The sequence below is a fragment of the Lactuca virosa genome, chromosome 7, assembly GCF_052849685.1.
Source record: "Lactuca virosa cultivar CGN04683 chromosome 7, Lactuca_virosa_CGN04683_v6, whole genome shotgun sequence".
In the NCBI taxonomy this organism is placed as follows: domain Eukaryota; kingdom Viridiplantae; phylum Streptophyta; class Magnoliopsida; order Asterales; family Asteraceae; genus Lactuca; species Lactuca virosa.
In genome coordinates this window covers 121,412,661-121,436,381 of record NC_136432.1, presented here as the reverse complement: position 1 = coordinate 121,436,381, position 23,721 = coordinate 121,412,661, and the positions used below count along the sequence as shown (strand labels likewise).

General features: G+C 36.9%; 1 protein-coding gene across 2 annotated transcripts; it reads right to left on the bottom strand.

The window, feature by feature from the left end:
• On the bottom strand, positions 1-5,091 carry LOC145124906 (organic cation/carnitine transporter 7-like). 2 transcript variants are annotated; one of them, XM_079060382.1, is made up of 7 exons: positions 4,906-5,091; positions 3,789-3,861; positions 3,107-3,416; positions 2,227-2,464; positions 1,451-1,937; positions 753-955; positions 1-260 (listed from the first exon to the last, which is right to left on the bottom strand). In XM_079060382.1, exons 1-7 carry the CDS (start codon positions 5,026-5,028, stop codon positions 24-26), a joined length of 1,671 nt encoding a protein of 556 aa, XP_078916508.1. In that variant the 5' UTR covers positions 5,029-5,091; the 3' UTR covers positions 1-23. The 2 variants fall into 2 exon arrangements, with proteins under 2 accessions (XP_078916508.1, XP_078916509.1); XM_079060383.1 differs by having other exon boundaries at positions 3,107-3,401.
• Between the last annotated feature and the right edge of the window lie 18,630 nt (positions 5,092-23,721).

Genomic DNA, 23,721 nt, shown 5'->3' with positions numbered 1-23,721 from the left:
TAAAAAATAAAATATTTTTCTTTTCATATATTGCTAGATTGTTCAACATCATCAATTAATTCCCTCCCTTTGGTTTCAAATGGAAGCATAACAACACTAAGTCCTGAAACAAGTATAGCAACCTCAAACAACATAATTGCGAGTGTTTGGTTGCAGTTTGCAACCAGTCCAATTGCTATAACCGGGCACACCATGCCACCAGTTCGACCTATAGCCGTTGCTATTCCAACTCCTCTTGCCCTTAAGTTTGTTGGGTATACCTACAAAACCAAAACAAATAAAAATAGAGTGTGTTCCCATTTTTTAAACAGTTAAGTGTTGCTTAGACAAATGATGTTTATAAGCATTACATAAAATGACAACACCGAAGAAAACAAATGAGAACAAATTTAAAAACGTTAGGTTTCAACGGGGAGAACCTCATGTTTCTATTAAACAATTCTTTCTCCATTAAATAAAAAAATATTGATATATATTTTTCCTGGTTACGTCATGTCCATGTTAAATCTAAGTAAAATGAAAACGCCTCTATATTTGAGAAAACGATTAGAATGGGAATAGGAAGGCAAAAATAAATGAGAACAAATTTGTTAAAAATTAGGAGAAATTGACATTTTCCTGAATTTCTCTATTAAGTCGTTTTGTCGATATTAAATAAAAAACAATCGTATATAGTTCACCTGATTAAGTTATCTTCCCATTAAATTCATTAAGTATAAAAGAGACAAAGCCTAAGAGTGGATCGTATATACCTCTGGGGCGTAGATACAAGCGATAATGAAGCTTGCGGAGATGAACATACGAGCTCCAAATAGAAATGTTGTAGTCATTATTTGATTTTGATGAACAATAAGTGGTAGAAGTAGAATGAATCCCGCAAGAAACATAATTTTCATCGAGATTTTACGACCAAGTCTGTCTAATATGATGGCTGCCAAACCAAGCCCGGGGAGTTCTGAAATAAGCCCAAAGAGCTTATCAAACCTTTGCGACAATATATAACATAAAGGTAAGTAAACTTTCTCGCTAATAAACTTTTTTGGTCTTAGCAAAATGCTGCTTATTTGGTCTTAGCAAGTTAGCATGAAACAATATTTTTCATGATTTCATATTTCGTCTAAATAAATTTTTTTCTATATATTAAAAAAAACATGAAACATCATTGCCTAAACAAATATAAAAATATATTGTTCCTATTCCCCTCAATAAAATAATAATCACTTTGGTAACGAACATTTGGTTCCCCGTCCCTAAAACATTATATATTACAGTGCATGCGTGGCAACGATATCATCAAAATCCATCTTAACATTTCCATTTAACAAGAAATATATTCTCGTATCTAGCATTGGGAATTAGTGACGCTATTTGTTTCTTTTGGTTCTTAACATTTTTTGTCGGCATTTTATTGCAAGCAAGGAACGAAAACAAAGTCAAAACAGAGGTATACCTGCCAAGCTAGTTACAAACACGTTCGTGTAGAGACTCGAATCCTGGATACTTTCCAACTGCGAAGCAATCACAGTACCACATTCGCCTTTAGAAATGCTCAACTGTGAAGTCAGAAGCACAATACCATAATAAGAAAATGTATTTCCGAAGTACAAGGCCCATAACGGAAGTGTTGTCTTTATCAACTGGGGTGATAGTAGCATGGATATCGACGACACAGTAGTTCTATGATCATCCATGGTTTCTAACGAATGAAACTCGTTATCAACTTTATTTATTTGATCGGACACTAGCATGCCAATGGGAAGTTCACGTTGATTGAGTGTAGATCCTCTCTCTAAAACATAACGTGCCTCAGTCAATCTGTCTTTCATGCAAAGGTACCTTGGTGACTCGGGTACATTACCATAAAACAATAACACAAGTAGAGATGGAAAAGCAGATAGACCGAGTAGCCATCTCCAACCAAATCTAGGCATGATCGACTGCAATACCATTTAAAAGAATGTACGTATTAGTAAAAACTTAACTTATGATCATAAATTTAGTGATGTTACGTAATTTAATTATGTTATTAGTTAACAAGGAAAACATAAGCCGCATATCTGAAAAGGTGAGGGTTTGGAGGCATAGATTAACTCCTCCTCAAATATGGGAGATAAAAACAATATTGTCTCCCAAATAAGGAGACTAGAGACCTTAATTTAATAAACAATGTGGTTTAGTAGGTCCATATGACTGGTGGAGTATGTGAAATGACGAGATATAACATACCCATGCGAGTGAAGCCTCAATAATGGTTCCAACAGTCCAAAATGTTGCAAAAACAACCATCCATGTTCCTCTTTTTTGAGTTGGAACGAACTCTAAAAACCATGATGTAAATACATGCCCACACCCTAGACCAATGCCAATGAAGCAACGAAGAATCAATAATGATGCATAGTTTGGGGCGAAAGCACTCAAAAATCCAGCTCCTGTTGTTAGTATGGATGCACCAAGGAAACCCTTCCTGTAAGGCCAAAAGCGAAGTAATTCATGTTTTCAAAAAGATAAATCCGGAAAAAATGAGTACTAATTTGTTTTAAAATACCACAAAACTCCCTTTTTGCGAAATCAAAACCAACCATTGCAAATTAGTTTGCAACGCAAATTAAAATATTGCTATTTGTTAACTTAGATTTTAAACTAATTAACTCCAATATTGTCCAATCACACCAATGATATTGAAAAAACATCATTTTTATGTTCCACCTTCAACCATGCAAAAATATCATTTTTTTGGGGTGATGAATAGCAACACATATACCACATTTTAAAATTAGTCCAATATACAAATTAATTGTTAGGTTTTAACAAATTTATTTATATAATAATAAAAAGAATATGTTATTTTGAGGATGTCTAGTTATATATACGTGTGGATGACATGTCTAGTTAGTTATACGTGGTTGAAGTGGAAAAAATTTCTTGTTAAAACTTTATCCTATTTGCATATGTTTTGTTAGTATTAGAATTTAGAAACATATTTTTTCAACACATTTGACAATTGTTTGTCACAAAGTACATCGATCGATGTGTAGAGACTAGCAAAGACGATTTGTATTCTCATGAAAACGTATGTATTACATTAAGAGATCACAATTAAACTTACTTTCTTCCATAGTTATCTGAAACGACGCCCCACAAATATGCCCCGACAAGCATGCCGGCGAAAGCAACAGTTGAAATGAAGCTCTCTTCGCCGGAAGAAAGTCCCCATTCCGGTTGAATGGCCGGTCCGACGAAGGACAAAAGCATCATCTCCATGGCTTCCGCTACCCAACCCAGTCCAGCATATGCAAGCACAATAAACTGGAAGTTCCCAAACCCTATGGTGGAAAGTGCTTCATCTAACGTATATGAAACACCTTCATCTTTTGCAGGTGATCTTTCATGTTCCCCTTTCTCTGTTCTTTCAGTAGCTAAAATATATTCAAGTATTTATAAAAATACGTTTCAAAAGTTGAAATCGTTTGTAGTTGCATGTATACTGCTTCTGCAATCATGCATGTATACGATTATGTTGTTTCGCAAGAATTTGAAAATCATGTATAAAGGTTATATAAAAGGACGTTATTTCGGAGTTTCTTTTCAAATGAAGTAGCACTGCATGTGTCATATGAACCAAATACGGTGTTTAGGTTTTTCGATTGTGGGTGTTCAGTTTTCCTTTAGATCCATCTCACTTCTCAAATTTATATTTTTTTTGGGTGTGTGTAATCAGTTTGTCTGTAATTTGATTCGTTTGTGTATATTATGCTTGGGTTTAAATAAAATTAAAGAGATGAGAGTACCTGTAGAGTTAGATGCTCTTTGCACTACAAAGCAAGATGCATTGCGGTTTGAAATGACTAATCTATCCCGAATCTGTTTAGTTTTTAGTATATTAGAAATTGATATGATTAAATGCAACTATAACTTGTTGATGCTTTTTTTTTAGCGTGAAGTAAAGTTATAAGATTATGCAAACATCATGAAATATAAATTGCGAATTTAATTTTGATGAGATGATGGTTTATGTAGTTCATTTTAGCCCTGTTCTTGAGTCCATTTTAGGAGAAGGAAAGCCATCCAAAAGAAATCGTGTTCTTGAGTTTTCTTTAACATCCTCTGCTTGAGTTTTTTTAAGAAAGAAAATAGAAGGAAAAGTGTGTTCTTGAGTGTTTTTTAATGAGGGGAAGGGAGCAAAATGGGAGAAAATGGGGGTTTCTAAAAGGAAGGAAAGAAAAGAAAGGAAATATGTTCTTGAGTTTAATTTAAAGAAGGAAAAGAAAATAAATGATTTGGAGGGAAAGAAAATGTTTATTTTTTATCAAATATTTCCTCACTTTTGGTATAATTGGGAGAGAAATAAGAGGAAAAAAAAGTGGAAGCTAAAGGAATGGAAAAGAAAAGAAACTTCTATTTAATTACTTCCTTTCATTTGAATCATTTCTTTCTTTCTTTCTTTTTTTTTTTTTATAAAAAAAACTACTTCCTTTCATTTCTTTTAAAAATGTAAAATAGTGTTTAAATCCATCTTTTTAGGCGGATTAGGAGGGGGAGTGTGTTGAAATTACATTTTTGCCCCTGCAACAACTCATTTTCTCTCAAATAAATGACAAAAATGTAAAAAAAAAATGATTTTTTTTTTATTTTTTCCTCTTTCAACTTAAGAACACAACTTCCACTACATTTTCTTCCAACTCAAGTACTCAACCACACAACTAATTACGTTTCCCTTCATTTTTAAACTGGAGCATAGAGATACTATAAAAACACCTAATTATAACTTTAATAAGATAAAAATGATGGACTTAATAGAAGGCAACTTCTAATTCTTTTACTAACTACATAGAAAGATTTATCTCATAAGCATATTAAGTAAAGGAACAACAAACTTTTAAGGAGGAGAAAGAGTAGTAGAAGTACCAGAGAGTGGACATGGGATGTTGATCTAAATTCACGGCCAAAATATGAAGAAGACGACGGAAATGTTATATCCGTCGGTGGCACGACCGTCCATCCTACTGATATTGCAGAAAATGACTTCATAATTAATTTATATTTAAATAAAATAAGTAAACGAATGTTTTTATTGGAGAACTTCAAAAAATGAAGAAGTGAAAGTGTAAAAGGAAAGGTAGAGAAGCCTACTTCAACAAAACAAATGTAAATCTCATCCACAAACTGATTTCGAGCATCATACACCACACCTCTATTTTTTCACACATTTGAACTTCCAATTACATCTTCTTTTTTGCTTTTTGAAAAAAAAAAATTATGTTTGTTTCAAATGTTATTACACTTAAAAAAAGTTATTGATAAAAAATAGGGAAAATGACGTATAGGCCCTATAATGTTTTTAGGGTTTACCTATTTAGTCACTTAACTTATTTTGTGGCTTAATAAGGTAACGAATTACTCTTTGTCGGGTCGATTAAGTCCTTATTTCAATTGTGAATGGGTTAGCCGGTCATTTTAAGTCCACCTCCTTCTACATCGGATGCTGACTATGACTTTCGTCTAATGTCATGTCATTAATTAGTCGCTTCCTTCTTACTGTCGGTATATGCTTTATAAAAGAGCCCTTTTACCTCCACTGTTCAACACTTCATCGATAAACCCTTTTTTGTGAGCTGCTTCTGAATCCTCAAGCATGGAACCTGTATTCTTACAAGTAGATGTCCACTTCCAAGGAATGTTCGCCAGAAACCCCATACGCTACACCGGTGGAATTACTCAGAGGTTTTCGGACATCGATTTCGCAGGAATGGACAAGGATGGGTGTGTTGCGTTCATCGAAAGGTTCACTGGGGAAAAGTGTGAGAAGCTCTATTACTGCCAACCTGATATTGATTTTCCAAAAGGTTTGACTTTAATTTGCAATGACCCCGATTATTACGACTTCATAGCAATTGCATATAAATGTGGTGTTATACTCCCTATGTATGTAGACCATTTTGGGAATAGTAACATACAAGAATGGTTGGATGAACACAAAGACGAGTTTGTTGGTAACGTACAGGAAGAAGTACTTGATGGTGCAGGACTGGTTAAAGAAGTTGCAACAGGGCATCGGGATGTGGGTGACACAAACGATGAGGAAGCGAAATGGCGACGATGATGACGACGAGGATGAGGATGTCGATGACGATGAGGATGACCATCAGAAGCCTCATTTTTTTTATAAAGGGTAATGAGATTCAGGTAGACATGGGTGAGAAAGCAGGTGTAGGTGAGGCAGTAGAAGAAGACATGGGTGACAATGAAGATGTTTATCCCGAATTGCCAAACATTTTTAATGATAAGCTCAATTGGAAGGAGCAGGAACCTGTTTTAGGTATGAGGTTTGAGAGTCCTAAGCAATTGAAACACATGCTTTGTAACTATGCTGTCGCGAATGGTTATAAATTATGTTTTGTTAAGAATGATACTAGACGATTACTTGTCAAATGTTGTGATGGAAAATGTACTTTTAGGCTTTGGGGTTCTTGGATGAGTGATGATAAGTCTTTCCAGATAAAGTCTCTTAACGGTGAGCATAATTGTGCAAATAATTTCAAATTCGGATCAATTGTGACTTACAAATGGATAGGGACCCACTTTAAGCACCAATTTTATAACAATCAAAAGATGAGCGTCTGATTGCTTAGAGAGGAGGTAAAAACCACTTTTGGGATTAATGTGAGTATGAGTCAGTGTAGGCGACCCAATAATTATGCATTGAGTCTAGCTGAAGGCACAATAGCTGAAAATTATGCAAGAATATGGTCATATGGTGAGGAGATTAGAAGATCAAATCCTGGATCCACAGTTAAAATTTGTGTTGATTCAATGCCTGATGGTAAGAATTATTTCCGCAAAATATACATATGGTTTGCTTCAGTAAAAGAGGGATGAAGGGGAGGATGTAGGAGGATCATTAACCTGGATGGTTGTTTTCTGAAAAGTTTTTGTCAAGTGGAGTTGCTTTGTTGTGGGTAGAGATGCTAACAATGGAATATTCCCGATTGCTTGGGCAGTTGTTTGTGTGGAAAACAAAGAGAATTGGAAATGGTTCATGGAAACTCTTTCAGAAGATTTGCAATGTTGGAATGATGGACATGGTATGGTTCCAAGTTTCGGATCAACACAAGGTATGGTTCAAAACTAGTGCATGTTCTAAAATTACTAATTGTTATTCTAATTTCAAACATTAATGTGACTTATGTAGGGTTTGATTGAGGCAGTAAAGAAAGTATTTCCAGCAGCCGAACATAGGCAGTGTGCTAGACATATCTATGTGAATTTTAGAAAGAGATTTAGTGGATCCAAGTTTGAAAATATGTTTTGGAAAGCGAGCAAGGCAACAACTGAAGCACAATTTAATGTAGTTATGAAAGAGATTGGAAAATTAAATCCGGAAGCAGTTGTGCATCTTATGGATAGAGATCCAAAGACTTGGTCTTTGGCTTTTTTCAGAGTTCATAATTCTTGTGAGTCAGTAGAGAATGGTTTTTCAGAGAGTTTTAATAGTGTGATTTTGGATGCCCGGAAGAAACCAATAATCAGCATGTTAAAGGACATTCGTATATATGTGATGCAAAGGATGGTGACTATGAAACTAACCGGACAAGGATAGAATCGTTATTTTGTTTGTCCAAATATCAGAATACGGTTGAATATGCTCCAGACTAGGGATGAAAGTGGGTCCAAACCCGGACCGGATGGACCCGGACCCGGAAAACCCGGAACCGGTATATAGGTACCGGTTCCGGTTCGGTTCCGGGTATGGTTCCGGGTAAAGTGGGTCTAGAACCGAAAAACCCGGAAACATCAAAGTGGGTAGGTTGGAACCGGATAAAGTGGGTTTAGAATTGGAAAACCCGGAAAAACCGGAATTTTTTGGTAATTACTTACTACTTAGTGGGTTGAACTTTGAAAATTTTCATATTGATATCCCGACTTTGGGGGACTATAACTCATTAAATATGAAACCAAAATTAACAAAATTATAGTCTAAAATCATGTACAAACTCTAAAAGCACTCTGGAAAAAACCTCATGTCAATTCGACTTTAAACGAATGAGATATGCATGTGTTAACATTTTCACATAATACACAGTACAAAAACAAATAGCTGAAAAGTTGAAAATTTTCAGTTTTGATATTCCGACTTCGCAGGACTTTAAATCATTGAATGTTAAACCAAAAATGACAAAATTATAGTCTAAACTCATGTACAAACTGTAAACTACAAGTTGGAAAAAACCACATGTCAATCCGACTTCAAACTAATTAGATATGCATGTTTTAAAACTTTCACTGAATACAAAAAAACTGAAAAACTAAAAATTTCCAGCTTTGATATCTCGACTTTCGGGGATTGTAAGTCAATGAATATAAAACTAAAAATCTCATGTCAATCGGAGTTGAAACGAATGAGATATACATCTTTTAAACGTTTCACAAAAACCGGTTCCGGTCCTAAAAGTGGTTCCGGTTCCAAACACCGGTTCCGGATTTTAGACCCGGTTTACCCGGACCCGATGGACCCAAACCCGGATTACCCGGAACCCGGATAAAGCCATTTTTTAAATCCGGAACCGGAACCGGTTCTATATATTCCGGTTCTAACGGTTCTGGTTCCGGTCCAATTCCGGTTCCGATCCGGTTTTCCGGTTCTAAATCTCATCCCTACTCCAGACTGAGCAAAGGTTTGTACATTTATCCAATTACATAGTACCTTACTCTTCACATGTCATGATATTTGCGGTTTTCATCTATATATGTAGGCATTGGCAGGTCATATCTTGTGGGGGGATGAAGTTTGAGGCAAGGAAAAATGGACGAGGCGTTTACTGTTGATGTTGAAAAAAAGGAATGCAGCTGCAAGCTATGGCAACTTAATGGATATGGCTGTGTACATTCAGTTTCCACCTTAGCCTACTTAAATATCACACCTGATGGTCCATATGTATACAATGTACTTGGCTGTATTATACTGTCACACCCCTGACCCAGATGACGTAAACGTCCGGGGGCTAATGTGACTTTGAATTGAAATATCATCACAATGAATATATATGAAACATAACATCATCATCACCATGCATTACAATATTACAACTGACATTGTTCACATCAAGTATTATGTTTGAATATTAAATGCCAAAAGTTCTAAGTATGATGAAACATAAATATAACTAAACGTCCATTAAAGTGATCCACCGAACCTGCTTCCACGGTTCCCTGAGAATACAAGTTAATTTAAAAAGGTCAACATAAAAATGTTGGTGAGTTCATAAGCATTTTTGTGAAAATGATTTGGATTATTCGTAAAACCCAGAAAATCCGATATTTTCTATAAACAGTTTAGCATGTTTGTGTCAGATCTCGTATTAATGCATGTGTGGTATTGTTTATTAGAATGTATAAAGATAATGCAGAAAACGTGAAGAGAATGCCCCCAGACAACCCGATGTTGTCTGTAATAGAGAATGTTGTCGTACCAACCCTCGAGGTTGAGTACCAGTACATGTATGTTCCTGAGTAATCCAAAGAGAAAAGAAAAGAATGGTCTTCCGTAAATTTATAACGTTAATTCCTCTAAGTGAGCCGTTACAACCATACTTGATAATGACACTTTCGCCTGTCTTGACGTCTGGAAGACGCCGACTTGTTTAAGGTACGGTTTGTCACCCTAGACTGGACTAGTCTAACTGTAGCGAACAACTCAGGTGTGGGGCGTCACTCCCGTATAGATCTATACACAAACTCGTGCTCTCCCTCCAAGATACTCTGGTTATAATCACAGACTACGATCGTACACTCAATAGGTGTCAACCGACAAAACTCACTAGATCGTTAATCGAATTTACGCGAAGAAAAGTGTATAAAACTCATTCCAGGCCCAACAAACCATGTAAGTGAGCCAGTAGGGCATCGCTAAACATGTGAGTCATTTCAAACCTAATAGGAATGAGATTCATATAACATGGGCCCGAAATATATGTAAAAGGACAACTAAGGCCCATTTCACATGTAAGGTATTTACAAGCCCAAATAGCACGCAAATAGTATCCAAGGTCCGTCGCACATGTTAATGGGTCAATGAGGCACAATAAATATACAAATAATATTCAGGATCCATCAAACATATAAATGGGCCACTAAGGCCCAATAACATGAAAATGGCAAAATTTAGCCCGTTTGTTATTTTATTGCTCGTTTTAGCCCAATTATTTACCAAAAAAGAATAAAAAACCCACTTTTTGTAAAAGTGACCTTCTTGGCCCAATAAGCCAAAAATTTACAGTTAAGGCTCAATCTTAATAAAGTAACACTTTAGTCTTCATTTTGTTCAAAACTGGTATTTATGGCTAGTCTTTGTAAAAATAACATTTTTAACCCATTTTTGTCAAAAATATCATTTTTGGCTTGATTTTTGTGAAAATACACATTTTTCTGGTTTTTGACTTTTCTGACCCGGTTATTGGAAAAAATTTGTACAAAAATCATCGTAAGTCAAAATTTGGATCCGTAAACTCTGGAAGTTTAGAAATTTGTCTACTTTGTTCACAATGTTTTCTCATAATTTTTAATGGCCTCAAACAAGTGTGAAATTGCTCACCTTCACAGGCTGGTCCGAAATTATTTCAAATATGATAGGCAGTTTTGTAAAATTCGCCAAAATTTGTAGAAAAATCGTATGAAAACGTGAGAGTAGTCATTTTAAAGGTATAAACCTGAAATTTTTGTATGTAAAACAGTTTTGAAAAATATTATCATTAAGGTGATCAAAACAGTCCGATATTTGGCCAAAACTTTTCTGTCAAATGCTGATTTTTGAGTTTAAGTTATCCATGTTTGTACACAACACATGTTTTAGCTATTTTAAGTGTATAAATTCCAGATCTACAAGTTTACATGTATTATATGTGATAACACATATTTTTCTCAAGGTTCTTATGAATATCCAAGTGATAAACTTCATGTTCTTAACATATTTTTAGATTAATGAAGTAAGTAACACATAATCACCAAATAACTCATGGAAACACACATAGTCATGCATATACACATAGATCTACACAAAACAACTTGTATTCTCCCCCAAAACCAAGTAAAAATCGAAAACAAGGGGGTATGAAGTCACAATGATGATGGATTCGGTTTTGAGGAAGAAATGAAGGAGATCTGAAGGTGTTTTCGGCCTTGATTGCTTCCTTGGAAGAAGTTTTCGAACTTGAATGTTTCAAGGGAACATGATCAGGAAATGAAGCTTTTTGAGAAGGAGTTTTTAGCATAAGAATGGAAGATAACAACTAGTGTATGATTACAACTTACCAAGGATGATGATCTAGATGAAAACCTCTTGAAGACACACACACCAAATCTCGAAAATTTAGAGGAGAAGAGGAGAGTTCTTGAGAGGATTTTTGAGAGAATTGTTGAGTTTAATTGTGTTGCGTCATGGGCTTTTTGTTTTGTATCCGGATTGGTCCTGTCCATCCGTGATTATCTGATACGGTTATACTATAAATATGCATGCATGTATGCGTTAGAGGGAGTGGATAATTACGTTCATTGTTTTGTAACCCTAAACACCTCTATAGTTGAAGTTCTTAATCGAGCTCTTCTGAGGTGTTGAAGTATTAATCATTCGACATATTCAAAGCCATTCTTGTGTTCTTGATTACGTTCTTAATTGTTTGCTTGCATAGAATCTAACGATCCTAAAAGAACTTTGTTCTAACAATTGGTATCAGAGCAGGAGACTGTGTGATCAATACACATTCCTTCTGTATTCAGAATTCTTTAGGGTTTCCACTTTTATCGTATAAATAGAAGCCGTCTTCTTCGTATCGACAGCAACTCTGTTTCAGATAAAACCCTAATCCCAAGTTTACAGGTTTGATTCTAGCAGCTCACCATGTCTCACGAATATTCGCAAACAAATCCCATCAACATCTCAAACAGCATTGGATCAACAACCAGGATACCCATACTCTACACTCAAGACTATGAAGTATGGGCGCATCACTTTGAAGACTACGTGGTTGGATCTGAAGATAATGGCTATCTCATCTGGGAAGCTATCACACTTGGGCCGTTTGTTCATTCAGGAACGAACACGACAGTTAAGTCCCAAAAGGAATATAACAAGCTTGTGGCGGATGTAGAGAAGATGCCACAGGATGAGAAAGACAAGTTGCTGTGTAACGTGAAGGCCATGAGAATGATCAGATTCGCCTTGCAATCTGACACTTTTCGATTGGTTGGATCATGCATGACGGCCAAAGAAATTTGGGATAGGTTGAAGGAACTTTATTCAACTGATGAAGATTTGGAACACTCCATTCAAACCTTGCTGCTGTCAGAATTTGGAGTTTTCGAACAGAAACCAGAAGAGAAACTCATACAAACTTTCGATCGGTTCAATCATCTCCTAAGTAAGATGATCAAGCATGGAATAGAAAGAAAGTTGATCGAGCAGAAGGTGACCTTCATGAACGGTCTGAGACCAGAATGGATGGCTGTGGTTTCAACCGTGAAAGCGCATGAACAGTTTAAATCTTACTCACTAGCGAAACTTGTGGGAATACTTAAGTCCCATGAGAGTGTAGTCACCAAAGAAGCGAAGGTAGTTTCGGGTGTGGGATCGTTAGCGCTTGTCTCCGAAGGAAAAAGCATTGCAGAAGAGGAAGAAGAGTCTGATATGTCTGAGTGTGATCTTACAAGCGAAGAGTATGCTATGATGGTCACCAATCCAAAGAAGTTTGCACGAAGAAAATTTCTTGTCAACAAGAACCAAAACTGGCAGGGAAGTTACAGTTCTGAGAAGGTAAAGGACGAAGCGAAGGTCTCTTCTCAAAAGGATGAAGACAAGAAGGAGAGCAAACTTGCAGGAGACTCTGGGTTCAACTGCAACTACTGTCACGGCAAGAACCACTTTGCCAAAGACTGCATGCTAAGGAAAATGGCTGAGAAAAGAGATGGTGAAGATGATGAGGCGTACTATATGCGCAAGTTGGAAGAGATCAAGAAAAAGAAGGCTAATAATAGTTCTATGAATGCCTTAATTGTGCAGGAAAATGCAGATAAATATGAGTTCGGTGGCGTTGAAGTTTGGTCAACCGACTCTGAAGATGAAGAGGTGAGAAAGCCCACTCATGGAAAGGCTTATGTGGCAAAGGAACTAGGTTCGGCTGGAAGGTGTTTAATTGTCACAGCTGGTTCATCAACCGAAAGTGCTAGTGAGGAACCGAACCTGACTGAGGACAAGTGTTTTGCGGCCAAGCCTATGAGTGAGAAGATCAACGACTGCGATTGGTTGATCAAAAAGGTATAATCCATCCTTGAATCACTTAAAGTTCCAATAACAAATTACGAAGAAGAATTAAATGAATTAAAATTTAAATTTTCTAACTTAAGTGGTAGTCTCATGTAAACTCGCTTAGCGAATTCTAACCTAACTGACCAACTCAGCAGGGTGTCTTCAAAAAGTGAGGAGAGAAGGATGTGGATTGAGCTGAAGGAGGCGGAGTTAATTAGGGCTAGGGATGAAAGTATTTATTTGCAAAGAGACAATTTAAAGTTTTTAAAACAAAAAAAAATGTTTTTTGTTTAATTGCTAAGCGTTTATACTTTAATATTGCTCAATTGCATTTAAGTTGTGAGATAGGAAAGAAGATTCATAAGATGATGTTACCCTTCCTTGAATTTAAGGAGGATGAGGTCATAGCAGAATGTGAATCAGTAGTATCATCAGAAGAGACATCCATGTCTTACAAAATAGGACTGGACAAGATAGAAACCTTCATCGATCCTAAGGAACACAAATGTATGCTCAAGAATATTTTAGATGAAAATGATAGGTTAAAAATTAAGTCTGAAACTATTCAATCCTTTGACTCGTCAAATGCCAAATTAACTTCAGAAAATAAAATGAACTTAGATAATACGTCTGAATTTGATGAGGAAAGTGAGATGAGTGAAATCTCAGTAGAAGACGAAGTTGATTGCTCTGAGTTCATGAAGAGTGAAACCGAGAATGAAAAACCCCTCATTTCTGAAAATTCGGTTGAATTCGCTCGCTTGTCGAAAGAAATGCCACAAAAACTCAAGGAAAAAGTTATGGTCTATCAAAAGGTTCAAACTGTGCCGAATCAGGTATATGTAGTTACATGGGTCACTGCTAAACAAACGGCAGAATTAAAGATCTTGGTCGACAGAGACAATGCTGAAGGATGTGACGATTATTTCTGGTCTGCCCCTATTGACAACACAGACGAAACCGTGGGCTTATCTGAGCAAACTTAATGGAGGGTTAAAGGAAGATATGTTGCTGAACCCATCAACAAACCCTCAAATTTTGACAAACCAAGCACAAGTGGAACTAAAGAAATCCCTGAAGAACCGATGACAGAACCAACTGTTCCAACAAATACAACCGAAAGTAAAAAGGAGAAGCCAAAGGCTAACTTCAATATCCACAAATCACAGAAGGAGTTAGCTGAACAGAAACGCTTAAGAAATCAAAGATACGCAAGGAATCTGAATGAGCGAAAACATCACTGGGAATCCAAAAATCCCAATTACGTTCCTCCTAAGAAAGAATCAACGGATAAAGGAAAGGAAAAACTAAAAGGAAAAGAAAATTTCAGCCCAAATTCCTACTATTCCAAATGTCAGAACCGAACATCTACTCTCGGTTCCCAAACTAGCGTACCAAACCGAAAGTCAAGTTTCGTTCCCAAGTCAAGTTTCGGTCCCAAGTCTAGTTTCGGTCCTTCTAACTCCCATAGCAAAACAAATTCAATGAAGGATATCAAAGGAAAGGGAAAGCTCGAATCAAAATCTGAGTACCATAATAAGAAAAAGCCAGCTAAACCATCTAACAACACACCAACTAATGCACCAAAAATTAAACAAGATAAAACAAAAATCAAGATGTATACCATTAAAAGAAAAGATCAAACGACTCTAGTAAAAAGAACATATTTAGTTGATATTTCTTATGTACTTCCTTTTTATATGAAAAACTCACCAGGACCCAAGAAACTTTGGGTTCCTAAATCTGCTTAAATTTGCAGGTAATCAGTGATGAGCAGTTCGATGATGAATGGTATATAGACAGTGGCTGCTCGCGTCACATGACAGGAATGAAGGAAGAACTGAGGGAGTTTCAGTCCCTAATAGATGGTGGGTGTGTAAAGTATGGAAATAACTCCTATGGAACAATCAAGGGATATGGTATGATTACCAATGGAGATTTCTCGATTCGAAAAGTGGCGTATGTGGAAGGATTGCAGCATAACCTCATCAGCGTGTCACAATTAGTTGTGGGAACAGGTCTGAAAGTATCATTTGATTGAGTGCTCTGAAATAATAGAAAAACAATCGAAAAAGGTTCTGCTAAAGTCTGAACGCAAAGGAGAAATGTATCCTTTAAATCTCAACCCAATACGAGGAAAACCAGCAATATGTCTGCTGTCAAAGGCGAACACTGATGAAAGCTGGTTGTGGCATCGACTTCTATCGCACCTGAACTTCATAGACATTAATAAGTTGGTGCTTGGTGATCACGTTCGAGGCCTCCCTCTTCTCAAGTTTGACAAGGAACATATGTGTGCTGCATGTGAGATGGGCAAACAAAGCAGAAAGAGCCACCCTACACGAATTAATGCAAAGATTGTTGAAGCTCTTGAACTATTACACATTGACTTATGTGGACCTTCGGCTATCGAGAGCATCGGTGGTAGTAAGTACATTCTTGTTATTGTAGATGATTTTTCTCGCTTCACCTGGGTTTTCTTTCTTAAGCAGAAATCAGATGCTACTCCCAAGTTGAAGACATTTATCAAGCAAGTGGAAGTGCAGCTGAGAAAGACGGTGACGAATATCAGAAGTGACAACGGTCTGGAATTCAAGAATAACGATTTTGAGGACTTTCTGGCTGACAAGGGGATAACTCACAATTTTTCGGCCCCTTATACACCACAACAGAATGGGATTGTTGAAAGACGAAATCGTTGTTTGTGTGAGGCAGCCGGAACCATGCTCAGTTTCGCTTCTCTTCCGTTATACTTCTGGGCTGATGCAGTTGCAGCCGCGTGCTACACTCAAAACCGATCTTTGCTCAACAAGAGATTCTCAATCACTCCATACGAGATCATAAACAATCGAAAGCCCAACGTCAAATTTTTCCATGTGTGCAGTTCGAGGTGCTTCATCTTTAATTCAAAGGAGAACCGAAACAAGTTTGACGTCAAAGCAGATGAAGGAATTTTTCTTGGTTATTCACTCACTTCAAAAGCCTACAGAGTGTTGAACAAACGCTCCAAACGAATTGAAGAAACATATTATGTCACCTTTGACGATAACTACATGAAGAAAGTGCAAAGGAGTGAAAGTGACTTAGATGAAATATTTCCGGAATCTGGACAGGTCTCGGTTCCTATATCCAACTTGTTTGAAGAGTACATTCGGTTATTCGATGAACCAGAGAAAGCGACACACTCAGAGGCGAAAGCAGCAGATAACAAAATTGATAATCTCAAGAAGATCATAGATGAAGCTGCCAAAGAAATGGAAAGTGAACCTCCTAAAACTATAGGTGTTCAATCCTCAACTGACTCTCCCATCAACGGCTCAATATTCAAGGGGGAGAGTTCTTCAGCACAAAAGACAACCGAAATGTCTTTCGAGGGGGAGAGTCCTATTCTATCCCCAACTCCTAAAGGTCCAAGCGAGGGTGAACATACTGCTCCAAACCCACCCAATAGTAGTCCAATCGAGGGAGAGAATCCAAATCCCACAAAGGATGCATATTCTGATGCTGCCACAGGTTACACTTCGCCAGTCGAGGGGGAGAAAGAGAATGCAACTGACGAAGGTGAAGGTGATCAATCAGAACTTGAAGAGGAAGTGAATGCTGAATTGGATCCAGCATATGACCCAAATTATCCTCCGTTAGTCGAATGGACCAAGGACCATCCCAAAGCTCAAATTATTGGAGAATCATCTGAAAAAGTACTCACTCGCTCACAGTTGAAAGCGAAGCAAACTGCATTATTCTCTAAAGTTGAATTATGTATGTTTAATTCGTTCATATCCAAGATCGAGCCGAAAACAGTTAATGCTGCACTTGATCATTCTGATTGGGTTTAAGCAATGCAAGATGAGCTCCATGAGTTTGAACGCAACCGAGTTTGGAGGCTGATTCCTACACGAAAGGATGCTTCAGTAGTCGGCTTAAAATGGGTCTTCAGAAATAAATTAGATAAAGAAGGGAATGTCATTCGCAACAAGGCTCGGTTGGTGGTGAAAGGTTATTGCCAAGAGTAAGGGATAGGTTATGAGGAAACCTTCGCTCTAGTAGCTAGGTTGGAATCAGTTAGAATCTTCCTGGCATATGCTGCTCATAAAAACTTTGAAGTTTTCCAAATGGATGTTAAATGCGCTTTCTTGAATGGGGAACTAGAAGAAACAGTGTATGTTGAGCAACCTCCTGGGTTCGTGAATGAGAAATTCCCTGATCATTGCTATGTGCTGGATAAAGCGGTATATGGTTTGAAGCAAGCACCGAGAGCCTGGTATGAAACTTTAACTCGCTTTCTGAAAATGTCGAAATTTAAGCAAGGTTCGGTTGACCCAACCTTCTTCCGAAAGAAAGAAGGCGAACATCTAATGATAGTTCAAATTTATGTCGATGACATCATCTTCGGCTCCACGAATCCTAGCTTAACAGTTGAATTCAGGAAGTTGATGGAGACTAAATTTGAAATGAGCGCAATGGGTCCGATTAATTTTTTCCTTGGTTTGAATATTAGACAGGGACCAGAAGGTATCTTTATCAACTAGGAGGCGTACACAAAGACCCTGCTAACAAAATTTGGCATGACAGGAGACTCAAAAGTGAAGGTTCCTATGGCGTTTGGCACTAAGTTAACACCTTCTCTGGAAAAACTTGCTGTTGACATAACACTATATCGACAAATGATAGGGTCCCTTATGTATCTAACAGCTAGTAGACCGGACATTATGTTTTCTGTTTGTTATTGTGCCAGGTTTCAAGCTAATCCAAGAGAACCTCACATGGTGGCAGTGAAAAATATTTTCCGTTAACTAAAGCGAACCTCATCTCTCGGTCTCTGGTATCCTGCTAGATCTGGATTCTTTATTCAAGCATTTTCTGATGCTGATCTTGGAGGATGTGGTCTGGACCGAAAGAGCACTACAGGTGGATGCCAATTTCTTGACGGAAAACTGGTTAGCTGGCAGTCCAAGAAGCAAACCTGCGTGTCACTTTCAACAGCCGAAGCTGAGTATATAGCTGCAGCATCTTGTACTTCTCAAGTCATTTGGATTCAAAGTCAACTAAGAGATTACGGGCTAAGTTTGAAGAAGATTCCTCTCTATTGTGACTCAGAAAGTGCAATAAGGATATGTCACAATCCAGTACAACACTCAAAGACTAAGCACATTGCACTTAGATATCATTTCATCAAGGATCACGTAGAATATGGGAACGTGGAAGTGCATTTTGTTCGATCCTCTGATCAATTGGCTGACATATTCACTAAAGCCTTACCTGAAGCGAGTTTCAATAAAATTCTGCAAGGCTTGGGAATGATGGAAGCAGAGTCGGTACCGAATCCTTAATTCAACACCTAAAAATTAGACAAGCGAAATGGAGCGAACGCTCGGTCTATTTCAGCTCCATAATTTTCGGGAACCGAAATGAACCGACCGCTCGGTCTATTTCGGCTCTGGAATTTTGAGGAACCGAAATGAACCGACCGCTCGGTCTATTTCGGCTCTGGAATTCTAAGGAACCGAAATGGACCGACCGCTCGGTCTATTTCGCTTCATTCTTTTAAGATAAGGTTTCGGTTGTACATTTTGTTCAAAGAGTGTTTTATGCAACTTTATTTTCTTTTTCTGTTTTTATTATTTTTCAGAAAACTTCAAAAATCCAAAAATATTTTCTTTTTCTATTGAGGTGTTGAAGTATTAATCATTCGACATATTCAAAGCCATTCTTGTGTTCTTGATTACGTTCTTAATTGTTTGCTTGCATAGAATCTAACGATCCTAAAAGAACTTTGTTCTAACAAGAATTTTGAAGGAAAATCAAGGTGGTGAGGGTGTGTGTTCGGCCAAGATTAAGAATAGAGGGGATGGAGTGGATTTTTGGTTATTACATGATGGATTATGAAATCCTAGCCTTGATTACCACTAAACAAAAATTAGGTGTCAAGCTTGTATTTCATTTGATTTCTTCATTTCATTTTTCATTCATTTTTTTTACCAAATATGTATACATATAAATGTATATATATATATATATATATATATATATATATATATATATATATATATATATATATATATATATATATATATATATATATATATATATATATATATATATATATATATATATATAAGTGTGGGCCGAGAATGGGCTTGATGAAATGAGGATGAAATGATTTTGGGCCCAAATTCTTGGCTTTGATCGAATCTCATAAGCCCAATAATAATTTTCGGCCCATTGGGCCCTTAGGATGGTTCACGACCCATTTGAATAAAAGAAATGGAGTTTATGGCCCTTTAGGGGTAATGAAATCATTTATGGCCCATCATGGCCCATTAGAGATAAAATGTATTAATCTAGGCCCACATGGCCTAAAATGCTAAAGTTTTATGAATGTGGGTCCAATTAGTGTCCAATTAGGGTTTCTAGGCCCCATGTAGTCAAATTGAAGGTTTATTGGTCCATTAGGCCCAATAAGAGAATCCTAGTTCATAATAAACTTGAACCGGGATTTTTAGAGTTTTCAATCCAAATGAGATGTATTGTATTAGGTTTTGAACTTAGATCAAGAGTTTGGATTCAAATGGATGGTTCGATTAAGCATAGAGTATGATTTTCACTTAGAGTACATGCCTTATACTAGATGGTGTTTACATGAGAATAGAATTTCCTAGCTTAAATGCTAGTTGTGACATATACCATAATACTTACAAACAGCCAATCCATGGGATGAATGGAAAAAATATGTGGCCTTCTACTGACTTGATACCCCCTTTGCCTCCATTGAAAAGACGTATGCCAGGCAGGCCAACAATAAAGAGAAGAAGAGATGCTTCTGAACGGATGGGAAAACACACTGTCTCCAAGGCATGGAAGAAAGTTTCTTGTAGTATATGTAAGGAGAAAGGACACAACAAGGCTACTTGTAGTAAAGGTGTAGGGACATCCAAACAAAATGGAACAAAGAAATAGAAAACTATACCTACGCAGCAGTCTGTAAACGTTGCCACAGGGGTTAGGGATGATGAGGTAATGGTAGATGCTAGTGATGCTTTGGAGAGGACTGGTAAGGAAGAGAATATGGTGGGAGTCAATGGACGGGAGGAAGGGGTGAAGGTCGATGCTCGTGTTCATCAAGTTAATTTGTTAAACTGCCTAACGAATGAAAGAAGTCAGAAAGAATCATTAAAATGAAGCTTGCAAAAAATGTGGGAGGTGAAGGTAGCACTCTTGCAACGGCCATGGAGTTGGATTAGATAATTGTTTGTTATTTGTAGTGAATGTGTGTTGCAATAAACAAATGATCTATGTATGTTCTTTTATGGTCTACTATGTTGTTTTGTTGCGTGGTAAGTTGTTATATGGTATGTTATTGTTGTCCCATGCCACAAATATGTAGGGGTTTTATGGGCATTTTAGTCATTACAAAGTAAATTGACCAATTTGGATGTGGGGGTAATTAAGTCATTGTAAATTAATCATTTTGGATGTGGGGTTAATTAAGTCATTGTAAATTGACCATTTTGGGTGTGGGGGTCATTACGTCATTGTAAATTAACCATTTTGGATGTGGGGTAATTAAGTCATTGTAAATTGACCATTTTGGGTGTAGGGGTAATTAAGTCATTGTCAAAAACAGGGTACTTGTGACTTAATCCATTCAACATGAAAAAGTCCATCTTTAGAAAACTTCCCTATTTTTTTCCAAAAAAGGTTTGTAGACAAGCAGACACAATGCATCGTGTGCAAAGGTATTGTTTAGTTTTGTCCCTTTTCCCAAACTGCATCATTTGTGGTCCCTGTCTATGTGCATTAAAAAGGTATATTCATTTTGCTTTGGCTTGTGGTCCCGTCCCAGTTGATGGACATCCACATGATTGGCTTGGGAACAAGTTACTGAAACATATATAATCCCCAAATGTTTCTTTCTTCCATGCACACATACAGATACAGGTGTAAGACAATTTTTTTTAATAATAACATATTAAAACACATTTCAGCCATGGGTTTGTTTACATCACTTTCTGCTATTGAATAACCTATTACAGATCATCGATAAAAAACTTCATCAAAAAACGATGACCATCAGCAGCCCAGGCAACACCACCACCAAATCTACACAACAACATCTCAAACTAATACCAGCAACACACACAAAATCTACTACTAATATTGACACTAAACAACATAAATAACACACCAAAACACAAAACCCAGGACTGAAATGCTTCAACCTACACAACTTTTTTTAGTTAAAGAACATATACGTCACCACAGACACAGTAACAACACCAACAATCCCAATACAATACTTCAGCTTCTTACGTTTGTTGTGCTGGAAGACCATCTTCACATATGCTCCTTGCAGAGAAACGAAATGATTTTTAAGATCAACAACGATATTTGAGATATCCAACTGACCAGCGAGAACGTCATCGACCTCACGGTTCATGGCATCCAAGTCTCGATTAACTGCCTGACGGAGCTCACGCAACTGGTCTTGGAAGTCCTCCCGTATAAGAGACAGTTCCAACTGGGTTTGCAGCAGATTGATAGCCATGTCTTCGTTGGTTACACCATTCGAATGATTCTCATCCATGTGACGACGGTAGTTTGGAGACCAGCTGTGTTCTGCATGTGCGATCGAAGGCATTTTGGAGTAAACTTAGAGACGAGATTGGGGTAGTGAAGTTTGCAGATGTGCCATTTTAGGTCAAGGAAGTCTTGATTTTATATGGAGGCGCTTGAACAGTGGATCCTTGCTCCTTACGATTCGCCTTCAATACGACGTCGTTGCGGTAGTTCGACGCTTTAAATTCTTGCCATGTTATCGCTTACGTGTTAGGCTAGGTTTATGTGGCAACGTATACCGACTACAATAGGTGAAAGAGATTATATTGATAGGTAACAGATATTTCGTTCCCTTATTAAACCACAAAATAAATTAAGTGGCTAAATGGGTAAACCCTAAAAACATTATAGGGCCTATACGTCATTTTCCCTAAAAAATATCCTTGAAATTCTTCCATGTTTAGGAAAAAAAACATATTTTTCTTGAAAAAAAAACATATCAGTTTTCATATTAGAGATTTTAACCGATGCTGGCTGCAATTTTTTTTATTTTAAGTATTTAATGGTTTTTTGAAAATAAAGTAAGACTTTTCCAATAAAAATCAAATACTAAAAAAGTTTCTATAAAATCTATGCTTTTATAAATTATAAGGGAACTGATTTTTCTACAGTATATTTTTATACATCCACTGAATTAATAGTGCATTGACATATATACCCTTATTCTAATTGATATTGAAGAGGGAAAAAGATCCAAAAGATTTGTTTCCATTTTCCAACCACGACACACTGGACGGTCCTTCTTCCTCCTCCTTCGGCGCTTCAATCTTCAGCCGGAAATCCGCTACTTCTGGGAAGTGATCATGATTCTTATTCTATTAAAAGATCATGATCATGTGTGGCCTCTGATTCTCTATGTATGCCTATATGGGATTGATATCAAATATTATTGATCTAAGTTACAACACAATAGTTGAGGAATTTAAAATTCAATAATTGAGTTAAGTTATGATTATCGTAAATATACATTATAGTTTTTCCTTTTACCTGTGAATAATGAGAATTTTACATATCAAAATAAAGAGAAACCACGTTCATGGTGAAGCTTGATAGTTAGATTTTTTTAATTTCTCATTCTTTTTACTATAGCAAGGGCGGATTTGGTGAAGCCTTTTTTTTTGGTTCAAGTGTTCCTTTTTTTTTATTCAAGACTTCATTGTTTCATGCTCCTTGCTGTAGTTCTCTCCATATGCATGTGAACCATTTTAAATATAAATCTTGTAAAAATTCAATAAAAATCAAGGTATTTAGCTTAGCGTCATTGAATTATGAATATCTTCACTTCTCTTTTTCTCATTCTCAAAAGAGGTCGCCGAAATTCTCCGTCTAAAATAAAACCGGTACCTACGCCGGCAGTGGAGGTGGTGGTCACCGTGGAGGCCGGCAGTGAAGCTAGTCGTCTCTGTGGTAGTGTGGTAGCTCTGAAGAAGAAAATGGTTGATTAAAACAGAGAGAAAAGTGAAGAGGGCGATGCGATTGTGAGTGAGGGGAGTTAGTTGGACATGAAGCCCGTACTAACGTTGGCAGTGACTTTTTTTAAAATAATTGGCTCAGGTAGAATTATCCACCAAAAAAAAACTAATACACTACGAGGACATAGTTGTCATACCACTTATAATTTCAGTGGATTTATCAAAATCTTCAGTGGAAGAATCAGCTGCCAAATTATAAATTATTATTTTACTATATTTTCTTTGATCTAACATGATAGAGAATACAATCACAACGAAATAAACCAAGTTTATTCGGGATATGTCTCTCATGTTCCTCATGTCCCATATTATACGAACCAACGCTCCATATAAGATAAA

Bases quoted from the DNA above. Each gene is read 5' to 3' on its own strand.
- LOC145124906 (XM_079060382.1), bottom strand. From the start codon at position 5,028: ATGAAGTCATTTTCTGCAATATCAGTAGGATGGACGGTCGTGCCACCG. The intron at 2,465-3,106 runs GTAAGTTTAATT...TTGGCCTTACAG, and splicing joins TCAGATAACTATGGAAGAAA to GAAGGGTTTCCTTGGTGCAT. The intron at 261-752 runs GTATATACGATC...TTGGTTTTGTAG, and splicing joins CTTGTATCTACGCCCCAGAG to GTATACCCAACAAACTTAAG.